Source organism: Phasianus colchicus, chromosome 30 (assembly GCF_987193195.1).
Source record: "Phasianus colchicus chromosome 30, bPhaCol1.hap1.1, whole genome shotgun sequence".
In the NCBI taxonomy this organism is placed as follows: Eukaryota; Metazoa; Chordata; class Aves; order Galliformes; family Phasianidae; genus Phasianus; species Phasianus colchicus.
Genome location: NC_143465.1, coordinates 1,180,683 through 1,203,568, shown reverse-complemented (window position 1 = coordinate 1,203,568; position 22,886 = coordinate 1,180,683). Strand labels below are relative to the sequence as shown.

The window sequence follows — 22,886 nt, the reverse complement described above, 5'->3', positions numbered from 1 at the left end:
TTTCTCGCGCGCCTATTGGCTGGATGCGCTGTGGCACGCCCCCAAGAATCAAAACAGAGGCTGCGATTGGGCCATTGCTACAGTCCCCGCCTCAATCCCGGTGAGGAGCCCTCCGATTGGCCAGGCTCACGCCCGTCCTCTCGCCGTCTCGTCCCCACCCCCGCCTTGGCCGCTTCGCGTTTTGATCCTCTTTGCCATTATCGCGAGTGCCGCGCTGCAATTGGCCGCCGTCCCCGAGGCCCCGCCCTCTTCCCGCGTCCCTCACTTCTGATTGGCGCTGGCGAGGCGAGCTCTCCCCCCCCCGCCGTTCCCCAACTCCGATTGGGCCTCTCCCCCCCTCGTCCCCGCCCACTCCCTGCATCTCCGCGCTGCCATCGGTCCCCCTCCCTCCGCCCCGCCCCCTCGGGCCCCTCCGCGCACCCCATTGGCCGACACCTCCCTCTCTCCCCTCCCCCTCTCCGCGGCGATCTCCACCCCCATTGGCCCCGCGCGCTTTGATTGGCAGCGGCGGCCCCGCAGAGCGACGATGGAGTCGGTGCGGGCGCAGCGGCTGCAGCCCGGCGTGGGCGGAACGCTGCGCTCCCTGCGGCCCGGGGTCACCGGGGCTCCCGCCGCCGCCGCCGCCGCCGCCGCTCCGCCTCCTCCGGCCGCTCTGGGGCCGGGCCTGGGGCTGCCGCCGCCGCCCCCCCCGCTGGGCCTGCAGGGCCCCGCCGCCTCCGCCCCGCCCCCCCCCGGCTCGGGGCCGCCCGCGGTGCTGCGGGAGGCGGTGGAGGCGGTGGTGCGGAGCTTCGCCAAGCACACGCAGGGCTACGGCCGAGGTGAGCGGGGGGCGGCGGCTGGGGGGGGTTGGGGTGGCGGCTGGGGGGGTTGGGGGGGGGCCGGCAGCGCCGTTCCCCGCCGCCTCTCGCTCCGCTCTCCGCTCATCTCCGCTCATCTCCGCTCATCTCCGCTCATCTCCGCTCATCTCCGCTCATCTCCGCTCATCTCCGCTCATCTCCCCTCATCTCCGCTCATCTCCCGTCCCGTCGTGCGGGGCTGCGGCTGCCGGGCCCCCCCGACTCCCCCCCCACCCTTGACCCCCCTTCTTGGCCCCTCCCCACCCCCCCCCCCCCCAAACACTCCCAGCACACCCTCCCCCGATCCTCGCCCCCATCTCCCCCCCAAACCCTCCCAGCCTCCCCCCCTCTCTCCGCTCCTCTCCCCCCCCTTTGCTCCTCTCCCCCCCCTTTGCTCCTCTCCCCCCCCTTTGCTCCTCTCCCCCCCCTTTGCTCCTCTCCCCCCCCTTTGCTCCTCTCCCCCCCCTTTGCTCCTCTCCCCCCCCTTTGCTCCTCTCCCCCCCCTTTGCTCCTCTCCCCCCCCTTTGCTCCTCTCCCCCCCCTTTGCTCCTCTCCCCCCCCTTTGCTCCTCTCCCCCCCCTTTGCTCCTCTCCCCCCCCTTTGCTCCTCTCCCCCCCCTTTGCTCCTCTCCCCTTTTTCCCCCATCTCCCCCCCCACTCCTCCTTTTCCCTCTCCCCCCCCACTCCTCCTTTTCCCTCTCCCCCCCCACTCCTCCTTTTCCCTCTCCCCCCCCATTCCTCCTTTTCCCCTTCTCCCCCCCACTCCTTTCCCCTTCTCCCCCCCACTCCTTTCCCCTTCTCCCCCCCACTCCTTTCCCCTTCTCCCCCCCACTCCTTTCCCCTTCTCCCCCCCACTCCTTTCCCCTTCTCCCCCCCACTCCTTTCCCCTTCTCCCCCCCACTCCTTTCCCCTTCTCCCCCCCACTCCTTTTCCCTCTCCCACCTCACTCCTCCTTTTCCCCTTCTCCATCCCCTTTTTCCCCTCTCCCCCATTTCTCACTCCCCCCTTCCTCCCTCATTTCACCCATCTCCCCTCCATTCCTCCTTTTCCCTCTCCCCCCCACTCCTTTTCCCTCTCCCAACTCACTCCTCCTTTTCCCCTTCTCCGTCCCCTTTTTCCCCTCTCCCGCATTTCTTACTCTTCACTTCCTCCCTCATTTCACCCATCTCCCCCCCCACTCCTTTCCCCTTCTCCCCCCTCACTCCTCTCTTTCCCCTTCTCTCCCCTCAGTCCCCCATTTCCCCCTCCTGTTTCCCCCTCATTCCCCCTTTTCTCCCTTTCTCCCCTCACTTCTCCTTTTCCCCTTCTCCATCCCCTCTTTCCCCTCTCCCTCATTTCACCCCTCTCCCCTCCTTCTCCCTCTCCCCCCTCTCCCCTACTTCCCCCTCTCCCCCCTCTCCCCTCCTTCCCCCTCTCCCCTGTCCCCCCACTCCTCCTTTTCCCTCTCCCCCCTCCCCACTCCTCCTTTTCCCTCTCCCCCCCCACTCCTCCCTTTCCCCTTTTCCTTGCCCTCTCCCCCCTCGCTCCCCCCCGCCCCCCCGCTGCCCCATAGGCCGCAGATCAGTGGGGCAGGGCTGGGATCTGGCAGCTGCTGCTGGGCTCCGTTTTGCTTTGCTGACCGCAGACTTTGGGGTGAGAGGAGCTCAGTGTGGGCAGCGCGGGGCGGGGGCTGGGATTGCTCTGTTGGTGCCTCAGTCCACGTCTGCAGGAGGGGCAGGGAGGGCATTTCTGAGCAGGATTCACATCGCCCACCCGGCTCTGCGTAGGGATGGATGGAGCTCCTGTTTTCACAGCAGCGATCGCAGCGTGCTGGGCGGCGCTCAGCCCCGGCATGGAATCACAGCATGGGTTGGGTTGGAAGGGGCGCAAGGATCGTGAAGCTCCAACCCCCCCATTGTATGCAGCACCACCAACCTCCACATTCACAGCCCAGGCTGCCCAGAAATTCCTTTTGAGCCATAGGAAGTCCCTAAAGGAGGATTTTGAGGACGCATTGGTGTCAGCAGCGTCAGGGAGTGCGGGGCTGGAGGTGCTCTTGGCCTTCCTATGAGAAGGAAAGCACCCAAATGTCTGCCCCGAAAGGTGAAGGGCTGAGAACCGCAGTGGGTCCTGGCAGTGCTGGGTTTCAGAATCACAGAATGGATCACAGAATGGTTTGGGATGGAAGGGACCTCGAGGATGACGAATCTCCAACCCCACACCGCACGCAGGGCCACCAACCTCCACATTCACAGCAGCCAGGCTGCCCAGAAATTCCTTTTGAGCCATAGGAAGTCCCTAAAGCAGGATTTTCAGGACTCCATTGGTGTCAGGGAGCGCAGGGCTGGAGGTGCCTGCAGGACCCCAGAAAGGATGCAGTGCTCCCAAACCCATCTCTGCTGCTGCGTTCTGTGCTCCGCGTGGCCCAGCAGCACATCACAGAACCACAGCATGGTTTGGGTTGGAGGGGACCTCAAGGATGACGAAGCTCCAACCCCCACCACATGCAGGGCCACCAACCTCCACATTTCACAGCAGCCCAGGCTGCCCAGGGCCCCATCCAACCTGGCCCTGAACACCTCCAGGGATGGATGCCCATCCACAGCCTCTCTGGGCAGCTGTTCCAGCACCTCACCGCTCTCACAGCAAACAACTTCCCCCTGACACCCAGCTGAAATCTGCCCTCCCTCAGTTCCAGCCATTTCCCTCGTCCTGCTCTCATCTCCCCTTCCCAAGAGCTGACTCCCCCCCTGTTTTTGGGCTCCCTTTAGTACTGCAGGCTGCAATGATTCACCCCGCAGCTTCTCTTCTCCATGCTGAACAAGCCCAGCTCCCTCAGCCTGTCTTTGCAGGGAGGTGCTGCAGCCCAGCTCATCTCTGTGGCTCCTCTGGACCCACCAGACCAGGCTGCCCAGAGAACCCACAGGGTGCCATAAGAACTCATAGGGTGCCATAGGGACCCATAGAATCATTGACTCATAGAATGGCCTGGGTTGCAGAGGCCCCCAATGCCCATCAGTTCCAACCCCTGCTGTGTGCAGGTCACCAACCAGCAGCCCAGGCTGCCCAGAGCCACATCCAGCCTGGCCTGGGATGCCTGCAGGGATGGGGCATCCACAGCCTTTTTGTGCAATCTGTTGCAGTGCCTCACCACCTCTGGGTGAAAAACTTCCTCCTCATATCCAACCTAAACCTCCCTGGCTCAGTTTAACACCATTCCCCTTGTCCTGTCACCATCCACCCTCACAAACAGTTCCCCCTCCTGTTTTTGGGCTCCCTTTAGTACTGCAGGCTGCAATGATTCACCCCGCAGCTTCTCTTCTCCATGCTGAACAAGCCCAGCTCCCTCAGCCTGTCTTTGCAGGGAGGTGCTGCAGCCCAGCTCATCTCTGTGGCTCCTCTGGACCCCCTCCAACAGCTCCCTGTCCTTCTTGTGCTGGGACCCCCACCCTGGGTGCAGTGCTGCAGTTGCTGCAGAGTTGGTAGGAACGATCCCCTCCCTGTCCCACTGCAAGCCCTCTGCTGATGGAAGGAATCCCCCGCAGGAGACGCTGGGGCCGTTTGGAGTCAGCAGCTTCTGCTTACAACATCAGGGCGGGCGGGGAGGGCTGGCAGCCGCCGTGCTGCTGTGCTGTGCTGCCGGACCTCCGTCTGCAGCCTGCGGGCGCCATGTGGAAGCACTTAGCGGCCGTGCTGAGCGTGCGAGGCCGACGTGCTGCGAGCGCGATGTGCTGCGCTCCGTGCGGGGCTGCGCTGCGCAGCCAGGAGCGCACGAGGGGCCGCCCCGGTTCGGGGTGAGCCGCTCCGTGTCCCTGGCTCACAGCAGCCTTGGCTCGGGATGAGCCGCTCCGTGTCCCTGGCTCACAGCAGCCTTGGCTCGGAGCGGCCCTGGCTCCTCTGTGTGCTTTGTGCTCCTCCCTGCGCTGAAATCCTTTGGGGTGCAGAAGGAGAACCGCGAGGGTGGGACGGCGCGGGACTTGGGACGCTCTCCGAAAAGGGGCTGCTTTGCTCTGCGCGGAGGCAGTGATGGGCAGCAATGGACGTAATGGGGCAGTGATGGGCATAACGAGCAGTGATTGGCATGAGGAGGCAGTGATGGGCATAACAAGCAGTGATGGGCATAATGAGGCAGTGAGGGGCATAACAAAGCAGTGATGGGCATAAGGAGGCAGTGATGGGCATAAGGAGGCAGCGATGGGCATAACGAAGCAGTGATGGGCACAATGAAGCAGTGGTGGGCAGTGATGGGCATAATGAGGCAGCGATGGGCATAATGAAGCAGTGATGGGCATAACGAGGCAGTGATGGGCATAACGAGGCAGTGATGGGCATAACAAGCAGCAATGGGCATAATGAAGCAGTGATGGGCATAATGAGGCGGTGATGGGCATAAGGAGGCAGCGATGGACATAATGAAGCATTGATGGGCATAACGAAGCAGTGATGGGCAGCAATGGACATAATGGGGCAGTGATGGGCATAACAAGCAGTGATGGGCATAATGAGGCAGTGAGGGGCATAACGAAGCAGTGATGAGCATAAGGAGGCAGTGATGGGCATAACGAGGCAGCGATGGGCATAACGAAGCAGTGATGGGCATAACGAGGCAGTGATGGGCCCAGTGAAGCAGTGGTGGGCAGTGATGGGCATAATGAAGCAGTGATGGGCATAACGAGGCAGTGATGGGCATAACAAGGTGGTGGTGGGCATAATGAAGCAGTGATGGGCGTAAGGAGGCAGTGATGGGCAGCAATGGACATAATGAGGCAGTGATGGGCACAATGATGCAGTGATGGGCACAATGAAGCAGTGATGGGCATAACGACGCAGTGTTGGGCATAATGAAACAATGATGGGCAGTGATGAGCACAAGGAAGCAGCGATGGGCAAAAAAAAGCTGTGATGGGCAGCAGTGGACGTAACAAAGCGGTGATGGGCATAACGTCTGTGAGTCAGAAGGGACATTTGAGGGCTGTATTTCCAACTCCCTGCTGGCTCAGGCTGCTCCAGGGCTGCTTGCAGAGCCCAGCGATGGCACAACCCACCGCAGCACCGCCTGTGCCGTGGGATGCTCCCTTGCACCCAACCTGGACCTCCCACGGCTCCGCCTGACGCCGTTCCCCCTTGCAGAGGAGCCCATCCCCTTTGGGTGCTGAGAGCCCTCCTCCAGAAGCTGCTCCCTACACTTTGTGCAATGAGAAGAGCTTTCCTACCAGAAGCCACACGGCAGTGCAGCAGTTCTGGGTGCTCCCCAGGCTGCTGGCAGCAGCCCTGCCAGCGCCGTGTGCTTCCCATCGGGTTGGCACGCTGACACCAGTGCCATCCCAGCTCCTCATAGGGGATCATAGGGTGGCCTGGGTTGAAAAGGACCTCAAAGTTCATCAGTTCCAACCCCCTGCTGTGTGCAGAGTCACCAACCACCAGACCAGGCTGCCCAGAGAACCCATAGAGTGCCATAAGGATCCATAGGGTGCCATAGGTTCCCACAGGACACCATAGGGACCCATAGAATCAATGACTCATAGAATGGCCTGGGTTGAAAAGGAGCACAGTGACCATCAGTTCCAACCCCCTGCTGTGTGCAGGGTCACCAACCACCAGACCAGGCTGCCCAGAGAACCCATGGGGTGCCATAAGGATCCATAGGGTGCCATAGGGATTCATAGGGTGCCATAGAGACCCATGGAATCATAGAATCCTAGAATGGCCTGGGTTGAAAAGGACCACAAAGACCATCAGTTCCAACCCCCTGCTGTGTGCAGGATTGCCAACCAGCAGCCCAGGCTGCCCAGAGAAACCATAGGGTGCCATAAGGATCCATAGGGTGCCATAAGGATCCATAGAGTGCCATAGGGATTCATAGGGTGCCATAGAGACCCATAGAATCACTGACTCATAGAATGGCCTGGGTTGAAAAGAACCAAATGACCATCAGTTCCAACCCCCTGCTGTGTGCAGGTCACCAGCCACCAGACCAGGCAGCCCAGAGAACCCATGGGATGCCATAAGGATCCATAGGGTGCCATAGGGACTCATGGGGCACCATAGGGACTCATGGAGTGCCATAGGGACCCATAGAATCATTGACTCATAGAATGGCCTGGGTTGAAAAGAACCAAATGACCATCAGTTCCAACCCCCTGCTGTGTGCAGGGCCGCCAACCACCAGACCAGGCAGCCCAGAGAACCTATAGGGTGCCATAAGGATCCATAGGGTGCCATAGGGACGCATGCAGCACCACAGGGACTCATGGGGTGCCATAGGGACCCATAGAATCATTGACTCATAGAATGGCCTGGGTTGAAAAGCACCACAATACCCATCAGTTCCAACCCTCTGCTGTGTGCAGGGTCACCAACCAGCAGCCCAGGCTGCCCAGAGAACCCATGGAGTGCCATAAGGATCCATAGGGTGCCATAGGGACCCACAGGACACCATAGGGACCCATAGAATCATTGACTCATAGAATGGCCTGGGTTGAAAAGGAGCACAATGACCATCAGTTCCAACCCCCTGCTGTGTGCAGGGTCACCAACCACCAGCCCAGGCTGCCCAGAGAAACCATGGGGTGCCATAAGGATCCATAGGGTGCCACAGGGACCCACAGGGCGCCATAGGGACCCATAGAATCATTGATTCATAGAATGGCCTGAGTTGAAAAGAACCACAATGCCCATCAGTTCCAACCCCCTGCTGTGTGCAGGTCACCAACCAGCAGCCCAGGCTGCCCAGACCCACATCCAGCCTGGCCTTGGATGCCTGCAGGGATGGGGCATCCACAGCCTTTTTGTGCAACCTGTTGCAGTGCCTCACCACCTCTGGGTGAAAAACTTCCTCCTCATATCCAACCTAAACCTCCCTGGCTCAGTTTAACACCATTTCCCCTTGTCCTGTCACTACCAACCCACATCAGCACCGTTCCCCCTCCTGTTCTTGCACTCCCTCCAAGCACTGTGTGGCCACGATGGCCGCGCATCCTTCCCCTCTCCAAGCCCATCACCCCCAGCCTTCCTTCCCAGCTCTGCTCATCTTCATGCCCTCCTCTGGACCCGTCCCAGCAGCTCCGTGTCCCCCTTGCGCCAGGGATCCCCACGCACGGCAGCTTTGGTGTCTGAGCCCTTTTTCTGCCCCGCAGTCAACGTGGTGGAAGCCCTGCAGGAGTTCTGGCAGATGAAGCAGTCGCGTGGGGCCGACCTGAAGAACGGAGCCCTGGTGGTGTATGAGATGGTGCCAGCCAGCAGCCCGCCCTACGTCTGCTACGTCACGCTGCCCGGGGGCAGCTGCTTCGGCAGCTTCCAGGTACGGCTGCAACCCTGAGCGCTGCTGGGATGAGCAGCGCTTATGGGCTGGAGCTGGGATGGGTTGGTGGGTTAAGGTTCCCTTATAGGGCCCTGGGTTGCACCCCGAATCTCTTTTTGAAATGGCAAAACTGGAAAACAGAGCTCCGTGTTCGATCGGTGCTCTTGGCCTTGCTATGAGAAGGAAAGCACCCAAATGTCTGCCCCGAAAGGTGAAGGGCTGAGAACCGCAGTGGGTCCTGGCAGTGCTGGGTCTCAGAATCACAGAATGGATCACAGAATGGTTTGGGTTGGAGGGGACCTCAAGGGTCACGAAGCTGCAGCCGCTTTCTGCACTCAGGGCCACCAACGTTCACATTTCACAGCAGCCAGGCTGCCCAGAAATTCCTTTTGAGCCATAGGAAGTCCCTAAAGCAGGATTTTGAGGACTCCATTGGTGTCAGCAGCATCGGAGTGCAGGGCTGGAGGTGCCTGCAGGACCCCAGAAAGGATGCAGTGCTCCCAAACCCACCTCTGCTGCTGCGTTCTGTGCTCCGCGTGGCCCAGCAGCACATCACAGAACCACAGCATGGTTTGGGTTGGAGGGGACCTCAAGGATGACGAAGCTCCAGCCCCCTTCTGCACGCAGGGCCACCAACCTCCACATTTGACAGCAGCCCAGGCTGCCCAGAAATTCCTTTTGAGCCATAGGAAGTCCCTAAAGGAGGATCTGTGAGGACTCCATTGGTGTCAGCAGCGTCAGGGAGTGCGGGGCTGGAGGTGCTCTTGGCCTTCCTATGAGAAGGAAAGCACCCAAATGTCTGCCCCGAAAGGTGAAGGGCTGAGAACCGCAGTGGGTCCTGGCAGTGCTGGGTCTCAGAATCACAGAATGGATCACAGAATGGTTTGGGTTGGAGGGGACCTCGAGGATGACGAATCTCCAACCCCACACCGCACGCAGGGCCACCAACCTCCACATTCACAGCAGCCAGGCTGCCCAGAAATTCCTTTTGAGCCATAGGAAGTCCCTGAAGGAGGATCTGTGAGGACGCATTGGTGTCAGGGAGTGCAGGGCTGGAGGTGCCTGCAGGACCCCAAAAAGGATGCAGTGCTCCCAAAGCCCATCTCTGCTGCTGCGTTCTGTGCTCCGCGTGGCCCAGCAGCACATCACAGAACCACAGCATGGTTTGGGTTGGAGGGGACCTCAAGGACGACGAAGCTCCAATCCCCCACCACATGCAGGGCCACCAACCTCCACATTTCACAGCAGCCCAGGCTGCCCAGGGCCCCATCCAACCTGGCCCTGAACACCTCCAGGGATGGATGCCCATCCACAGCCTCTCTGGGCAGCCTGTTCCCATTGCAGGCGCTGTGAGGTGCAGCTCTGGGCTGGAGGAACGGGTCCAAAAGAATCAGTTCTGGCAGCAGAGCCCAGCCCAGGAGCACACGGTGCCTGTGGGCTGCAGTCTGCTTTGGTTGTGCTGGGATTTGGTTGTGCTGAGGCTCCGGTGGGCGGCGCATCTCGGCGCTGTGCTCAGAGCTCCACTGCCTGCCACGATGGATTCGGGGTGTCTGAGAGCCTTCCGGAGTTACAGCTCTGCTGCCTGGGAGCTGGGGTGTGGGGCTGGGGGAGGAGGCTGCGGCCCTGCTGTCCTGCTGGTGTGGGGCTGCAGCTCTGTGGGATGGAAGGATGATGGAAGGGCTCTGTGGGGTGGAAAGACGGAAGGTGCTGACCTCGTGGTGCTTGGGGCTGCAGCTCTGTGGGATGGATGGATGGATGGATGGGTGGATGGATGGATGGATGGATGGATGGATGGATGGATGGATGGATGGGTGGATGGATGGATGGATGGATGGATGGATGGATGGGTGGATGGATGGAAGGGTGGAAGGGTGGATGGATGGATGGATGGATGGATGGATGGAAGGATGGATGGATGGATGGATGGATGGATGGATGGATGGATGGGTGGATGGATGGATGGATGGATGGATGGATGGATGGATGGGTGGGTGGATGGATGGATGGATGGGTGGATGGATGGATGGATGGATGGATGGATGGAAGGATGGATGGATGGATGGATGGATGGATGGATGGATGGATGGATGGATGGATGGAAGGATGGATGGATGGATGGATGGATGGATGGATGGGTGGATGGGTGGATGGGTGGGTGGATGGATGGATGGATGGATGGATGGATGGATGGATGGAAGGGTGGATGGATGGATGGATGGGTGGATGGATGGATGGATGGATGGATGGATGGATGGATGGGTGGGTGGATGGATGGATGGATGGATGGATGGATGGGTGGATGGATGGATGGATGGATGGATGGATGGATGGATGGAAGGGTGGATGGATGGATGGATGGATGGATGGATGGATGGGTGGATGGATGGATGGATGGATGGATGGAAGGATGGATGGATGGATGGAAGGATGGATGGATGGATGGATGGATGGATGGATGGAAGGATGGATGGATGGATGGATGGATGGATGGATGGAAGGATGGATGGAAGGATGGATGGATGGAAGGGCTCTGTGGGATGGATGGATGGATGGATGGATGGATGGGTGGATGGATGGATGGATGGATGGAAGGGCTCTGTGGGATGGATGGATGGATGGATGGATGGATGGGTGGATGGATGGGTGGATGGATGGATGGATGGAAGGGCTCTGTGGGATGGATGGATGGATGGATGGATGGATGGGTGGATGGATGGGTGGATGGATGGATGGATGGAAGGGCTCTGTGGGATGGATGGATGGATGGATGGATGGATGGAAGGATGGATGGTTGGATGGATGGATGGAAGGATGGATGGAAGGATGGATGGAAGGGCTCTGTGGGATGGATGGATGGATGGATGGATTGAAGGATAGATGGATGGAAGGATGGATGGAAGGGCTCTGTGGGATGGAAGGATGGATGCATGGATGCATGGATGCATGGATGGATGGAAGGTGCTGTCCTGGTGCTGCTGTGGGGCTGCAGCCCTGCAGTTCTGACAGCACTTTTTCTCCCCTCAGTTCTGTCCCACCAAGGCCGAAGCGCGGAGGAGCGCCGCTAAGATCGCGCTGATGAACTCCGTGTTTAACGAGCATCCCTCACGGAGGATCACGGACGAGTTCATCGAGAAGAGCGTTTCGGAAGCCCTGGCGTCCTTTAACGTAAGGCTGTGCACGGTGGAAGCCCCGACCTCGCACGGAGAGCCGCCCAGTGAGGCGTGGGCTCCTCCTGCCGGGCTCTGCGCCGCCTCAAACCTCCCCATTCTCCCTCCGTGTGCTGCCAGCTTTGTTTGCAGGCGCTGCGTTTTGCAGATGTGCGGGCAGCTCTGCAGCTCACGGGTCGTCGTGTGGCTGCCGTTCCTTACGGCTCAGCTCTCCTCTCTTTGCAGGGCAACCGGGAGGAGGCTGATAACCCCAACACCGGCATCGGCGCCTTCCGCTTCATGCTGGAGTCCAACAAGGGGAAATCCATGCTGGAGTTCCAGGTGCGGATGATGGTTGGGCTGTGCCTTCATCGTAAGAGTGGGGCTCTGCTCTAAACACCACCCCGGGTTTCACAGAATCACAGAATGGCCAGGGTTGGAAGGGACCTCAAGGATGACGAAGCTCCAACCCCCACCACATGCAGGGCCACCAACCTCCACATTTAATACCAGCCCAGGCTGCCCAGGGCCCCATCCAACCTGGCCTTGAACACCTCCAGGGATGGATGCCCATCCACAGCCTCTCTGGGCAGCTGTTCCAGCACCTCACCGCTCTCACAGCAAACAACTTCCCCCTGACACCCAGCTGAAATCTGCCCTCCCTCAATTCCAGCCATTTCCCTCGTCCTGCTCTCATCTCCCCTTCCCAAGAGCTGACTCCCCTCCTGTTTTTGGGCTCCCTTTAGTACTGCAGGCTGCAATGATTCACCCCGCAGCTTCTCTTCTCCATGCTGAACAAGCCCAGCTCCCTCAGCCCGTCCTCATAGGGGAGGTGCTGCAGTTCCAGCTCTGCTGTGCCAGCACTCAGTGTTGGGTTTCTCCACGTGGAGCTGGTTGGTGTTGGTGGGGCAGCAGTGCGTGTTTGTGACACGGCTGGGTGTGCAGGCAGCCCTTCCTTCTGCAGCTTTTGTCCTGTCCTGCAAAAGGAGAGAGGCCAGGTAGAAGGGTCTCAGTGAGCATCATTCATGATGTGATTAATGCTAATTGCACACAGCTTGCTCTCTGAGCGCTGCTCCCATCCCACCCAGCTTGCTTTGCTCCACCTTTTGCTATAGCAGGATCAGGGGGCTGCAGCACCTCCCTGCAAAGACAGGCTGAGGGAGCTGGGCTTGTTCAGCATGGAGAAGAGAAGCTGCGGGGTGAATCATTGCAGCCTGCAGTACTAAAGGGAGCCCAAAAACAGGAGGGGGAACTGTTTGTGAGGATGGATGGTGACAGGACAAGGGGAAATGGTGTTAAACTGAGCCAGGGAGGTTTAGTTTGGATATGAGGAGGAAGTTTTTCACCCAGAGGTGGTGAGGCACTGCAACAGGTTGCACAAGGAGGCTGTGGATGCCCCATCCCTGCAGGCATCCCAGGCCAGGCTGGATGTGGGTCTGGGCAGCCTGGGCTGCTGGTTGGTGACCTGCACACAGCAGGGGTTGGAACTGATGGGCATTGGGGGCCTTTGCAACCCAGGCCATTCTATGAGTCAATGATTCTATGGGTCCCTATGGCGCCCTCTGGGTCCCTATGGCACCCTATGGATCCTTATGGCACCCTATGGGTTCTCTGGGCAGCCTGGTCTGGTGGGTCCAGAGGAGCCACAGAGATGAGCAGGGCTGCAGCACCTCCCTGCAAAGACAGGCTGAGGGAGCTGGGCTTGTTCAGCATGGAGAAGAGAAGCTGCGGGGTGAATCATTGCAGCCTGCAGTACTAAAGGGAGCCCAAAAACAGGGGGGGAGTCAGCTCTTGGGAAGGGGAGATGAGAGCAGGACGAGGGAAATGGCTGGAATTGAGGGAGGGCAGATTTCAGCTGGGTGTCAGGGGGAAGTTGTTTGCTGTGAGAGCGGTGAGGTGCTGGAACAGCTGCCCAGAGAGGCTGTGGATGGGCATCCATCCCTGGAGGTGTTGGAGGCCAGGTTGGATGGGGCCCTGGGCAGCCTGGGCTGCTGTGAAATGTGGAGGTTGGTGGCCCTGTGTGCGGTGAGGGGTTGGACATTCATCATCCTTGAGGTCCCCTCCAACCTGGCCGTTCTGCGTGCACAAAACACGCAGCGCGGTGCCCGTGGTGCCGAGGGCGATGCTGCAGTGCTGATGGCCTTTGGGTGACGGAGCAGAAGGAGCCCATGCAGGGCAGGCAGCTGTGAGCTGAGCCCTCGGGGCTCCCTCCCACCTCTGTGCAGGGGGTGCTGTGGGCAGGCTGGTCCTGCGGGGGGGAGCAGAGCTGTGCTGGTTGCGCCACGTGCCGTATTGCTGTGTGTGGGCAGCGCAGTGGTTGCTGCAGCTCCCCGGTGCTGCATCTTCTCCACGAGGAGAGCAGAACGCAGTGATGCTGTTGGTGTCCATTGGGCTGCAGGGATCTCTGTCTGCCATTCGTTGCTGCCATTCCCATTCTCTCTCATTATCCCCACTCGCTAACTCATTAACTCACAACTCTTTTGCTCACGGAGCCCCGAATGGCCCTCAGGCCCCACAGCTCTCACGGCACAGAGAGCCACGCGTGGAGCACAGCGCTGAGCTCCCGGGGCTGGGAGGAGCTCAGCCTGCACTGCAGGCACCCACTGACTGCTGTTGCTGTTGCAGGAGCTGATGACGGTGTTCCAACTGCTGCACTGGAACGGCAGCCTGAAGGCCATGCGGGAGCGGCAGTGCTCACGGCAGGTGAGTCAGAATCACAGAGCCATCGAGTGGCAGGGGGGGAAAAGGACCACAAAGTTCATCAGTTCCAACCCCCTGCTGTGTGCAGGGTCGCCAGCCAGCAGCCCAGGCTGCCCAGAGAACCCATGGGGTGCCATAAGGATCTATAGGTGCCATAAGGATCCATAGGGTGCCATAAGGATCCATAGAGTGCCATAGAGACCCACGGGATGCCATAGGAACCAAAGAATCATAGAATCCTAGAATGGTCTGGGTTGAAAAGAACCACAATGACCATCAGTTCCAACCCCCTGCTGTGTGCAGGGTCGCCAGCCAGCAGCCCAGGCTGCCCAGAGAACCCAGGGGTGCCGTTAGGATCCATAGGGTGCCATAGGGATTCATAGGGTGCCATAGGGTGCCATAGAGACCAACGGGATGCCATAGGGACCCATAGAATCATTGACTCATAGAATGGCCTGGGTTGAAAAGAACCACAATGCCCATCAGTTCCAACCCCCTGCTGTGTGCAGGGTCACCAACCAGCAGCCCAGGCTGCCCAGAGAAGCCATGGGGTGCCATAAGGATCCATAGGGTGCCATAGGGATCCATAGAGTGCCATAGAGACACACAGGATGCCATAGGAACCAAAGAATCATAGAATCCTAGAATGGTCTGGGTTGAAAAGGACCTCAACGTTCATCAGTTCCAACCCCCTGCTGTATGCAGGGTCGCCAACCAGCAGCCCAGGCTGCCCAGAGAACCCATGGGGTGCCATAAGGATCTATAGGTGCCATAAGGATCCATAGGGTGCCATAGGGTGCCATAGGGACCCACAGGACACCATAGGGACCCACAGAATCACTGACTCATAGAATGGCCTGGGTTGAAAAGGACCACAATGACCATCAGTTCCAACCCCCTGCTGTGTGCAGGCTCACCAACCACCAGACCAGGCTGCAGAGAGAACCCATGGGATGCCATCAGGATCCATAGGGTGCCATAGAGACCCATGGGATGCCATAGGGACCCACAGAATCATAGAATCCTAGAATGGCCTGGGTTGAAAAGGACCACAAAGACCATCAGTTCCAACCCCCTGCTGTGTGCAGGGTCACCAGCCACTAGACAAGGCAGCCCAGAGAAGCCATGGGGTGCCATAAGGATCCATAGGGTGCCATAGGGTGCCATAGGGACCCACAGGACACCATAGGGACCCACAGAATCATTGACTCATAGAATGGCCTGGGTTGAAAAGGACCTCAACGTTCATCAGTTCCAACCCCCTGCTGTGTGCAGGGTCGCCAACCAGCAGCCCAGGCTGCCCAGAGAACCCATGGGGTGCCATAAGGATCCATAGGGTGCCATAAGGATCCATAGAGTGCCATAGAGACCCACGTGATGCCATAGGAACCAAAGAATCATAGAATCCTAGAATGGTCTGGGTTGAAAAGAACCACAATGACAATCAGTTCCAACCCCCTGCTGTGTGCAGGGTCGCCAACCAGCAAACCAGGCTGCCCAGAGAAGCCATGGGGTGCCATAAGGATCCATAGGGTGCCATAGGGATCCATAGGGTGCCATAGGGTGCCATAGAGACCAACGGGATGCCATAGGGACCCATAGAATCATTGACTCATAGAATGGCCTGGGTTGAAAAGAACCACAATGCCCATCAGTTTCAACCCCCTGCTGTGTGCAGGGTCACCAACCAGCAAACCAGGCTGCCCAGAGAAGCCATGGGGTGCCATAAGGATCCATAGGGTGCCATAAGGATCCATAGGATGCCATAGGGTGCCATAGAATCATTGACTCATAGAATGGCCTGGGTTGAAAAGGAGCACAATGACCATCAGTTCCAACCCCCTGCTGTGTGCAGGTCACCAACCAGCAAACCAGGCTGGAGCCCCCAGCACAAGAAAGATGGAGCTGATGGAGAGGGTCCAGAGGAGCCACAGAGATGAGCAGGGCTGCAGCACCTCCCCTATGAGGACAGGCTGAGGGAGCTGGGCTTGTTCAGCATGGAGAAAAGAAGGCTGTGGGGTGACCTCATTACAGCCTTTCAGTACCTGAAGGGAGCCTACAAACAGGAGGGGAATCAACTCTTTGAAAGGGTGAGTGACAGCAGGACGAGGGGAAATGGCTGGAATTGAGGGAGGGCAGATTTCAGCTGGGTGTCAGGGGGAAGTTGTTTGCTGTGAGAGCGGTGAGGTGCTGGAACAGCTGCCCAGAGAGGCTGTGGATGGGCATCCATCCCTGGAGGTGTTCAGGGCCAGGCTGGATGGGGCCCTGGGCAGCCTGGGCTGCTGTCAAATGTGGAGGTTGGTGGCCCTGCCTGCGGTGTGGGGTTGGAGATTCATCATCCTTGAGGTCCCTTCCAACCCAAAGCATTCTGTGATTCTGTGATGATTCTATGATTATGGGTGCCTATGGCACCCTATGGATCCTTATGGCACCCTATGGATCCTTATGGCACCCTTTGGATCCTTATGGCACCCTGTGGATCCTTATGGTACCCTATGGATGCCTATGGATCCCTGTGACACCCTCTGAATCCCTATGGCACCCTATGGATCCTTATGATACCCTGTGGATCCTTATGATACCCTGTGGATCCCTATGACACCCTATGGATCACTGTGGCTCACTATGGATCTTTATGGCCAGGCTGGATGGGGCCCTGGGCAGCCTGGGCTGGTATTAAATGTGGAGGTTGGTGGCCCTGTGTGCAGAAGGGGGCTGGAGCTTCGTCATCCTTGAGGTCCCTTCCAACCCTGGCCATTCTGTGATTCTGTGATGATTCTATGATTATGGGTGCCTATGGCACCCTATGGATCCTTATGGCACCCTCTGGATCCCTATGGCACCCTATGGATCCTTATGATACCCTGTGGATCCTTATGATACCCTGTGGATCCCTATGACACCCTATGGATCACTGTGGCTCACTATGGATCTTTATGGCCAGGCTGGATGGGGCCCTGGGCAGCCTGGGCTGCTGTCAAATGTGAGGTTGGTGGCCCTGTGTGCAGAAGGGGGCTGGAGCTTCGTCACCCTTGAGGTCCCTTCCAACCCTGGCCATGCTGTGATTCTGTGATGATTCTATGATTATGGGTGCCTATGGCACCCTATGGATCCTTATGGCACCCTATGGATCCTTATGGCACCCTTTGGATCCTTATGGCACCCTATGGATCCTTATGGTACCCTATGGATGCCTATGGATCGCTGTGACACCCTATGGATCCCTATGGCACCCTATGGATCCTTATGGTACCCTCTGGATGCCTATGGATCCCTATAGCACCCTATGGATCCTTACGATACCCTGTGGATCCCTATGGCACCCTATGGATCACTGTGGCTCACTATGGATCTTTATGGCCAGGCTGGACGGGGCCCTGGGCAGCCTGGGCTGGCATTAAATGAGGAGGTTGGTGGCCCTGCATGTGGTGGGGGGTTGGATCTTCGTCACCCTTGAGTCCAACCCTGGCCATGCTGTGATGCTGTGATGATTCTATGATTATGGGTCCCTATGGCACCCTATGGATCCTTATGGCACCCTATGGATCCCTATGACACCATGTGGATCCTTATGATACCCTGTGGATCAATGTGGCTCACTATGGATCCCTATGGCACCCTATGGATGCCTATGGATCCCTATGGCACCCTGTGGATCCCTATGGCACCCTCTGGATCCCTGTGGATCCCTATGGCACCCTATGGATCCTTATGGCACCCTCTGGATCCCTGTGGATCCCTATGGCACCCTATGGATCCTTATGGCACCCTCTGGATCCCTGTGGATCCCTATGGCACCCTCTGGATCGCTGTGGCTCACTATGGATCTTTGTGGCCAGGCTGGACGGGGCCCTGGGAGCTTCGTGCCAAGCCTGGCCATGCTGTGATGCTGTGCTTCTGCCTCGTCCCCCCAGGAGGTCCTGGCTCATTACTCGCACCGCGCTCTGGACGACGACATCCGGCAGCAGATGGCCATGGACTGGGTGAGCAGGGAGCAGAGCAGCCCGGGCGCCCTGTCCCGAGAGCTGGCCTCCACCGAGAGGGAGCTGGACGAGGCTCGGCTGGCGGGGAAGGAGCTGCGCTTCCACAAGGAGAGGAAGGACATCCTGATGCTGGCGGCCGGGCAGCTGGGCAGCCTGCACTCCTCGGGCTGCTGAGCCCCTCCTCAGCCCTTCTCACTGCTCTGCCTGGGGCCCTTTTGCACATTTTCAACATTTCTTGCCTTTTTTTTTTCCCCTTTTTTTAAGTTTTTCTCTTTGTAAAGAACCCAGACGCTCCTGTACAGATTCGTGATGCCGCTGTCATCCTTGCGCCTCGACCTCCTGCTGCCTGCTGGTGAGCTGCCTCCCTCCCACCCCATAGCAGTGCTGTGCTCACCCCATAGCAGTGCTGACCCCAATGCAGTGCTGTGCTCACCCCAATGCAGTGCTGACCCCATAGCAGTGCTGTGCTCACCCCATAGCAGTGCCTGACCCTACTGCAGTGCTGTGCTCACCCCATAGCAGTGCTGACCCCATAGCAGTGCTGTGCTCACCCCATAGCAGTGCTGTGCTCACCCCATAGCAGTGCTGACCCCATAGCAGTGCTGTGCTCACCCCATAGCAGTGCTGTGCTCACCCCATAGCAGTGCCCGACCCCAAAGCAGTGCTGTGCTCACCCCATAGCAGCGCTGACCCAATAGCAGTGCTGTGCTCACCCCATAGCAGTGCCCAACACTAATGCAGTGCTGTGCTCACCCCATAGCAGTGCTGTGCTCACCCCACAGCAGTGCTGACCCCATAGCAGTGCTGTGCTCACCCCATAGCAGTGCTGCCCCCATAGCAGTGCTGTGCTCATCCCATAGCAGTGCCCAACACTAATGCAGTGCTGTGCTCACCCCACAGCAGTGCCACCCCCAATGCAGTGCTGTGCTCACCCCATAGCAGTGCCCTACCCCACAGCAGTGCTGTGCTCACCCCATAGCAGTGCAGCCCCCAATGCAGCGCTGTCCTCACCCCAATGCAGTGCTGTGCTCACCCCATAGCAGTGCTGTGCTCACCCCGCAGCAGTGCCGCCCCCGATGCAGCGCTGTCCTCACCCCAATGCAATTCCCGACCCTTTTTGCCTTTAAGGGATGCAGTTTGAGCTGCAGCCCATTGACCCCATAGCAGTGCAGCAGGGGACGCATCTCCTCTCCGGGGCAGCCGTGCGCCCTCAGCCCTGAGCCGTGCAGGAGGCTGGGCTCCATCCCAGCTCCCTCTGAGCAGCGAAGGCGAGGAGCTGCGTCCCCCCATCGCAGCTGCGGGGTTTCGCGCTGTGGGGTGGGGGCAGTTCCCACTGCTGTGCTGTAGGGCGGAGGTGGGCGCAGCTGCCTTCCTGTCGCTCTTGCTGTTTTGTAGCCCCGCCAGCCCTGGTTTTTCTATCGACTTTTCAGCACTCTTCAATTCTGACGTTTCTGGATGTGTGCGGGAGCTGCGCGGCGGCCGCTCAGCACTGCAGGCCCCAAACCCGGCCCCTGGCCTTCGCTCTGCCACCACCCCGCGGCGGCGGAGCCGCTCACCCCACATCGCCCCATAGCAGGAGCTGCACCGACCCCATCTGCTGGGGAAGGGGGAACGTTGGGACCACAGCTGCTGCTGTGGGGTCTGAGGGACGGCGCTGCTCCGCGATGGCTGCAGTCACCCCATAGCAGCACTGTGCTCACCCCATAGCAGTGCTCACCCCATAGCAGTGCTGTGCTCACCCCAGTGCAGTGCTGTGCTCACCCCATAGCAGTGCTGACCCCATAGCAGTGCTGTGCTCACCCCATAGCAGTGCTGTGCTCACCCCATAGCAGTGCTGCCCCCATAGCAGTACTGTGCTGACCCCATAGCAGTGCTGACCCCATAGCAGCACTGTGCTCACCCCATAGCAGTGCTGTGCTCACCCCAGTGCAGTGCTGTGCTCACCCCATAGCAGTGCTGACCCCATAGCAGTGCTGTGCTCACCCCATAGCAGTGCTGCCCCCATAGCAGTACTGTGCTGACCCCATAGCAGTGCTGACCCCATAGCAGCACTGTGCTCACCCCATAGCAGTGCTGTGCTCACCCCAGTGCAGTGCTGTGCTCACCCCATAGCAGTGCTGCCCCCATAGCAGTACTGTGCTGACCCCATAGCAGTGCTGACCCCATAGCAGCACTGTGCTCACCCCATAGCAGTGCTCACCCCATAGCAGTGCTGTGCTCACCCCAATGCAGTGCTGTGCTCACCCCATAGCAGTGCTGACCCCATAGCAGTGCTGTGCTCACCCCAATGCAGTGCCTGACCCCAGAGCGGTGCTGTGCTCACCCCATAGTGGTGCTGTGTTCACCCCAATGCAGTGCTCACCCCATAGCAGTGCCTGACCCCATAGCAGTGCTGTGCTCACCCCAATGCAGTGCCTGACCCCAGAGCGGTGCTGTGCTCACCCCATAGCAGTACTGCCCCAATGCAGTGCTGTGCTCACCCCATAGTGGTGCTGTGTTCACCCCAATGCAGTGCTCACCCCATAGCAGTGCCTGACCCCATAGCAGTGCTGTGCTCACCCCAATGCAGTGCCTGACCCCAGAGCGGTGCTGTGCTCACCCCATAGCAGTGCTCACCCCATAGCGGTGCTGTGCTCACCCCATAGTGGTGCTGTGTTCACTCCAATGCAGTGCTCACCCCATAGCAGTGCCTGACCCCATAGCAGTGCTGTGCTCACCCCACAGCAGTACTGCCCCAATGCAGTGCTGTGCTCACCCCACTGCAGTGCCTGACCCCATAGCAGTGCTGTGCTCACCCCAATGCAGTGCTGTGCTGACCCCATAGCAGTGCTGTGCTGACCCCATAGCAGTGCTGACCCCATAGTAGTGCTGTGCTGACCCCATAGCAGTGCTGTGCTCACCCCACTGCAGTGCCTGACCCCATAGCAGTGCTGTGCTCACCCCAATGCAGTGCTGTGCTGACCCCATAGCAGTGCTGTGCTCACCCCACAGCAGTGCTGACCCCATAGCAGTGCTGTGCTCACCCCAGTGCAGTGCTGCCCCCATAGCAGTGCTGTGCTCACCCCATAGCAGTGCTGCCCCCATAGCAGTGCTGTGCTGCCCCCATAGCAGTGCTGTGCTCACCCCATAGCAGTGCTGCCCCCATAGCAGTGCTGTGCTCACCCCAGTGCAGTGCTGTGCTCACCCCAATGCAGTGCTGTGCTCACCCCATAGCAGTGCTCACCCCATAGCAGTGCTGTGCTCACCCCATAGCAGTGCTCACCCCATAGCAGTGCTGTGCTCACCCCATAGCAGTGCTGCCCCCATAGCAGTGCTGTGCTCACCCCATAGCAGTGCTGACCCCAATGCAGTGCTGTGCTGACCCCACAGCAGTGCTGACCCCAATGCAGTGCTGTGCTGACCCCACAGCAGTGCTGACCCCATAGCAGTGCTGTGCTCACCCCATAGCAGTGCTGACCCCAATGCAGTGCTGTGCTCACCCCATAGCAGTGCTGTGCTGACCCCAGTGCAGTGCTGTGCTCACCCCATAGCAGTGCTGACCCCATAGCAGTGCTGTGCTGACCCCATAGCAGTGCTGTGCTCACCCCATAGCAGTGCTGCCCCCATAGCAGTGCTGTGCTCACCCCATAGCAGTGCTGCCCCCATAGCAGTGCTGTGCTCACCCCAATGCAGTGCTGTGCTCACCCCATAGCAGTGCTGCCCCCAATGCAGTGCTGTGCTGCCACCATAGCAGTACTGTGCTCACCCCACAGCAGTGCTGACCCCATAGCAGTGCTGTGCTCACCCCATAGCAGTGCTGTGCTCACCCCATAGCAGTGCTGTGCTCACCCCATAGCAGTGCCCGCACACATCCCTGCTCTCACACCGACGGCTGCCTTTTGTATCCAAGGTTTTATACAATAAACCACTCCAATGTGGGGATCTGTGGGGTGTCTGTGGGGTGTCTGTGGGATATCTATGGGGTACACCTGGTTTTGTGGGGCACAACCCCAGAGCCACCCTGCTCCATAGGGTATGGGGTGTTCATGGGGCAACTATGGGGTATCCATGGAGTATCTATAGGGTATCTATAGGGTATCCATGGGGTATCCATGGGGCAACTATGGGGTATCCATGGGGTATCCATGGGTATCAATGGAGCAACTATGGGGCATCCATGGGGTATCTATGGGGTATCTATAGGGTATCCATGGGTATCAATGGAGCATCTATAGGGTATCCGTGGGGTATCTATGGGGTATCTATAGGGTATCTATAGGGTATCCATGGGGTATCTATGGGGCAACTATGGGGCATCTACGGGGTATCTATGGGGCAACTATGGGGCATCTACGGGGTATCTATGGGGTATCTATGGGGCATCCATGGGGCATCTATAGGGTATCCATGGGTATCGATGGAGCATCTACGGGGCATCCATGGGGTATCTATAGGGTATCTATAGGGTATCCATGGGGTATCTATGGGGTATCTATAGGGCACCTATGGGGTATCCATGGGGCAACTATGGGGTATCCATGGGGTATCTATGGGGTATCTATAGGGTATCCATGGGGCAACTATGGGGCATCCTTGGGACAACTATGGGGTATCAATTGGGCATCTATGGGGTATCCATGGGGCAACTATGGGGTATCCATGGAGTATCTATGGGGTATCAATGGGACATCTACGGGGTATCTATGGGGCATCCATGGGGCATCCATGGAGCAACTATGAGGTATCCATGGGGTATCTATAGGGTATCTATAGGGTATCTATAGGGTATCCATGGGTATCAATGGAGCATCCATGGGGTATCTATGGGGCATCCATGGGGCATCTATGGGTTATCTATGGGGTGTCCATGGGGCATCCATGGGGTAGTGTGTTTGTGGGTGGAGGCCCAGAGCCACCGTTCGTTGGTGTGTCTGTGGGGTATCTATGGGGCGTGTGGGTGCTTT

At 58.8% G+C, this 22,886-nt stretch overlaps 1 protein-coding gene across 3 annotated transcripts; it reads left to right on the top strand.

Annotated features, from left to right (window-relative positions):
• The first annotated feature begins 520 nt into the window (after window positions 1-520).
• Window positions 521-21,864, top strand: LIX1L (limb and CNS expressed 1 like). Of its 3 annotated transcripts, XR_016460500.1 has the most exons (7): window positions 521-818; window positions 7,951-8,114; window positions 11,139-11,279; window positions 11,507-11,602; window positions 13,886-13,963; window positions 17,875-18,295; window positions 19,374-21,864. XR_016460500.1 is itself a non-coding variant. In XM_090127109.1 (6 exons), the coding sequence occupies exons 1-6, from the start codon at window positions 527-529 to the stop codon at window positions 18,115-18,117; spliced, it is 1,014 nt and encodes a 337-aa protein (XP_089983235.1). In that variant the 5' UTR covers window positions 521-526; the 3' UTR covers window positions 18,118-21,864. The 3 variants fall into 3 exon arrangements, 2 of the variants coding, with proteins under 2 accessions (XP_089983235.1, XP_089983236.1); XM_090127109.1 differs by having other exon boundaries at window positions 17,875-21,864; XM_090127110.1 differs by lacking the exon at window positions 11,507-11,602 and having other exon boundaries at window positions 17,875-21,864.
• Window positions 21,865-22,886: the final 1,022 nt, after the last annotated feature.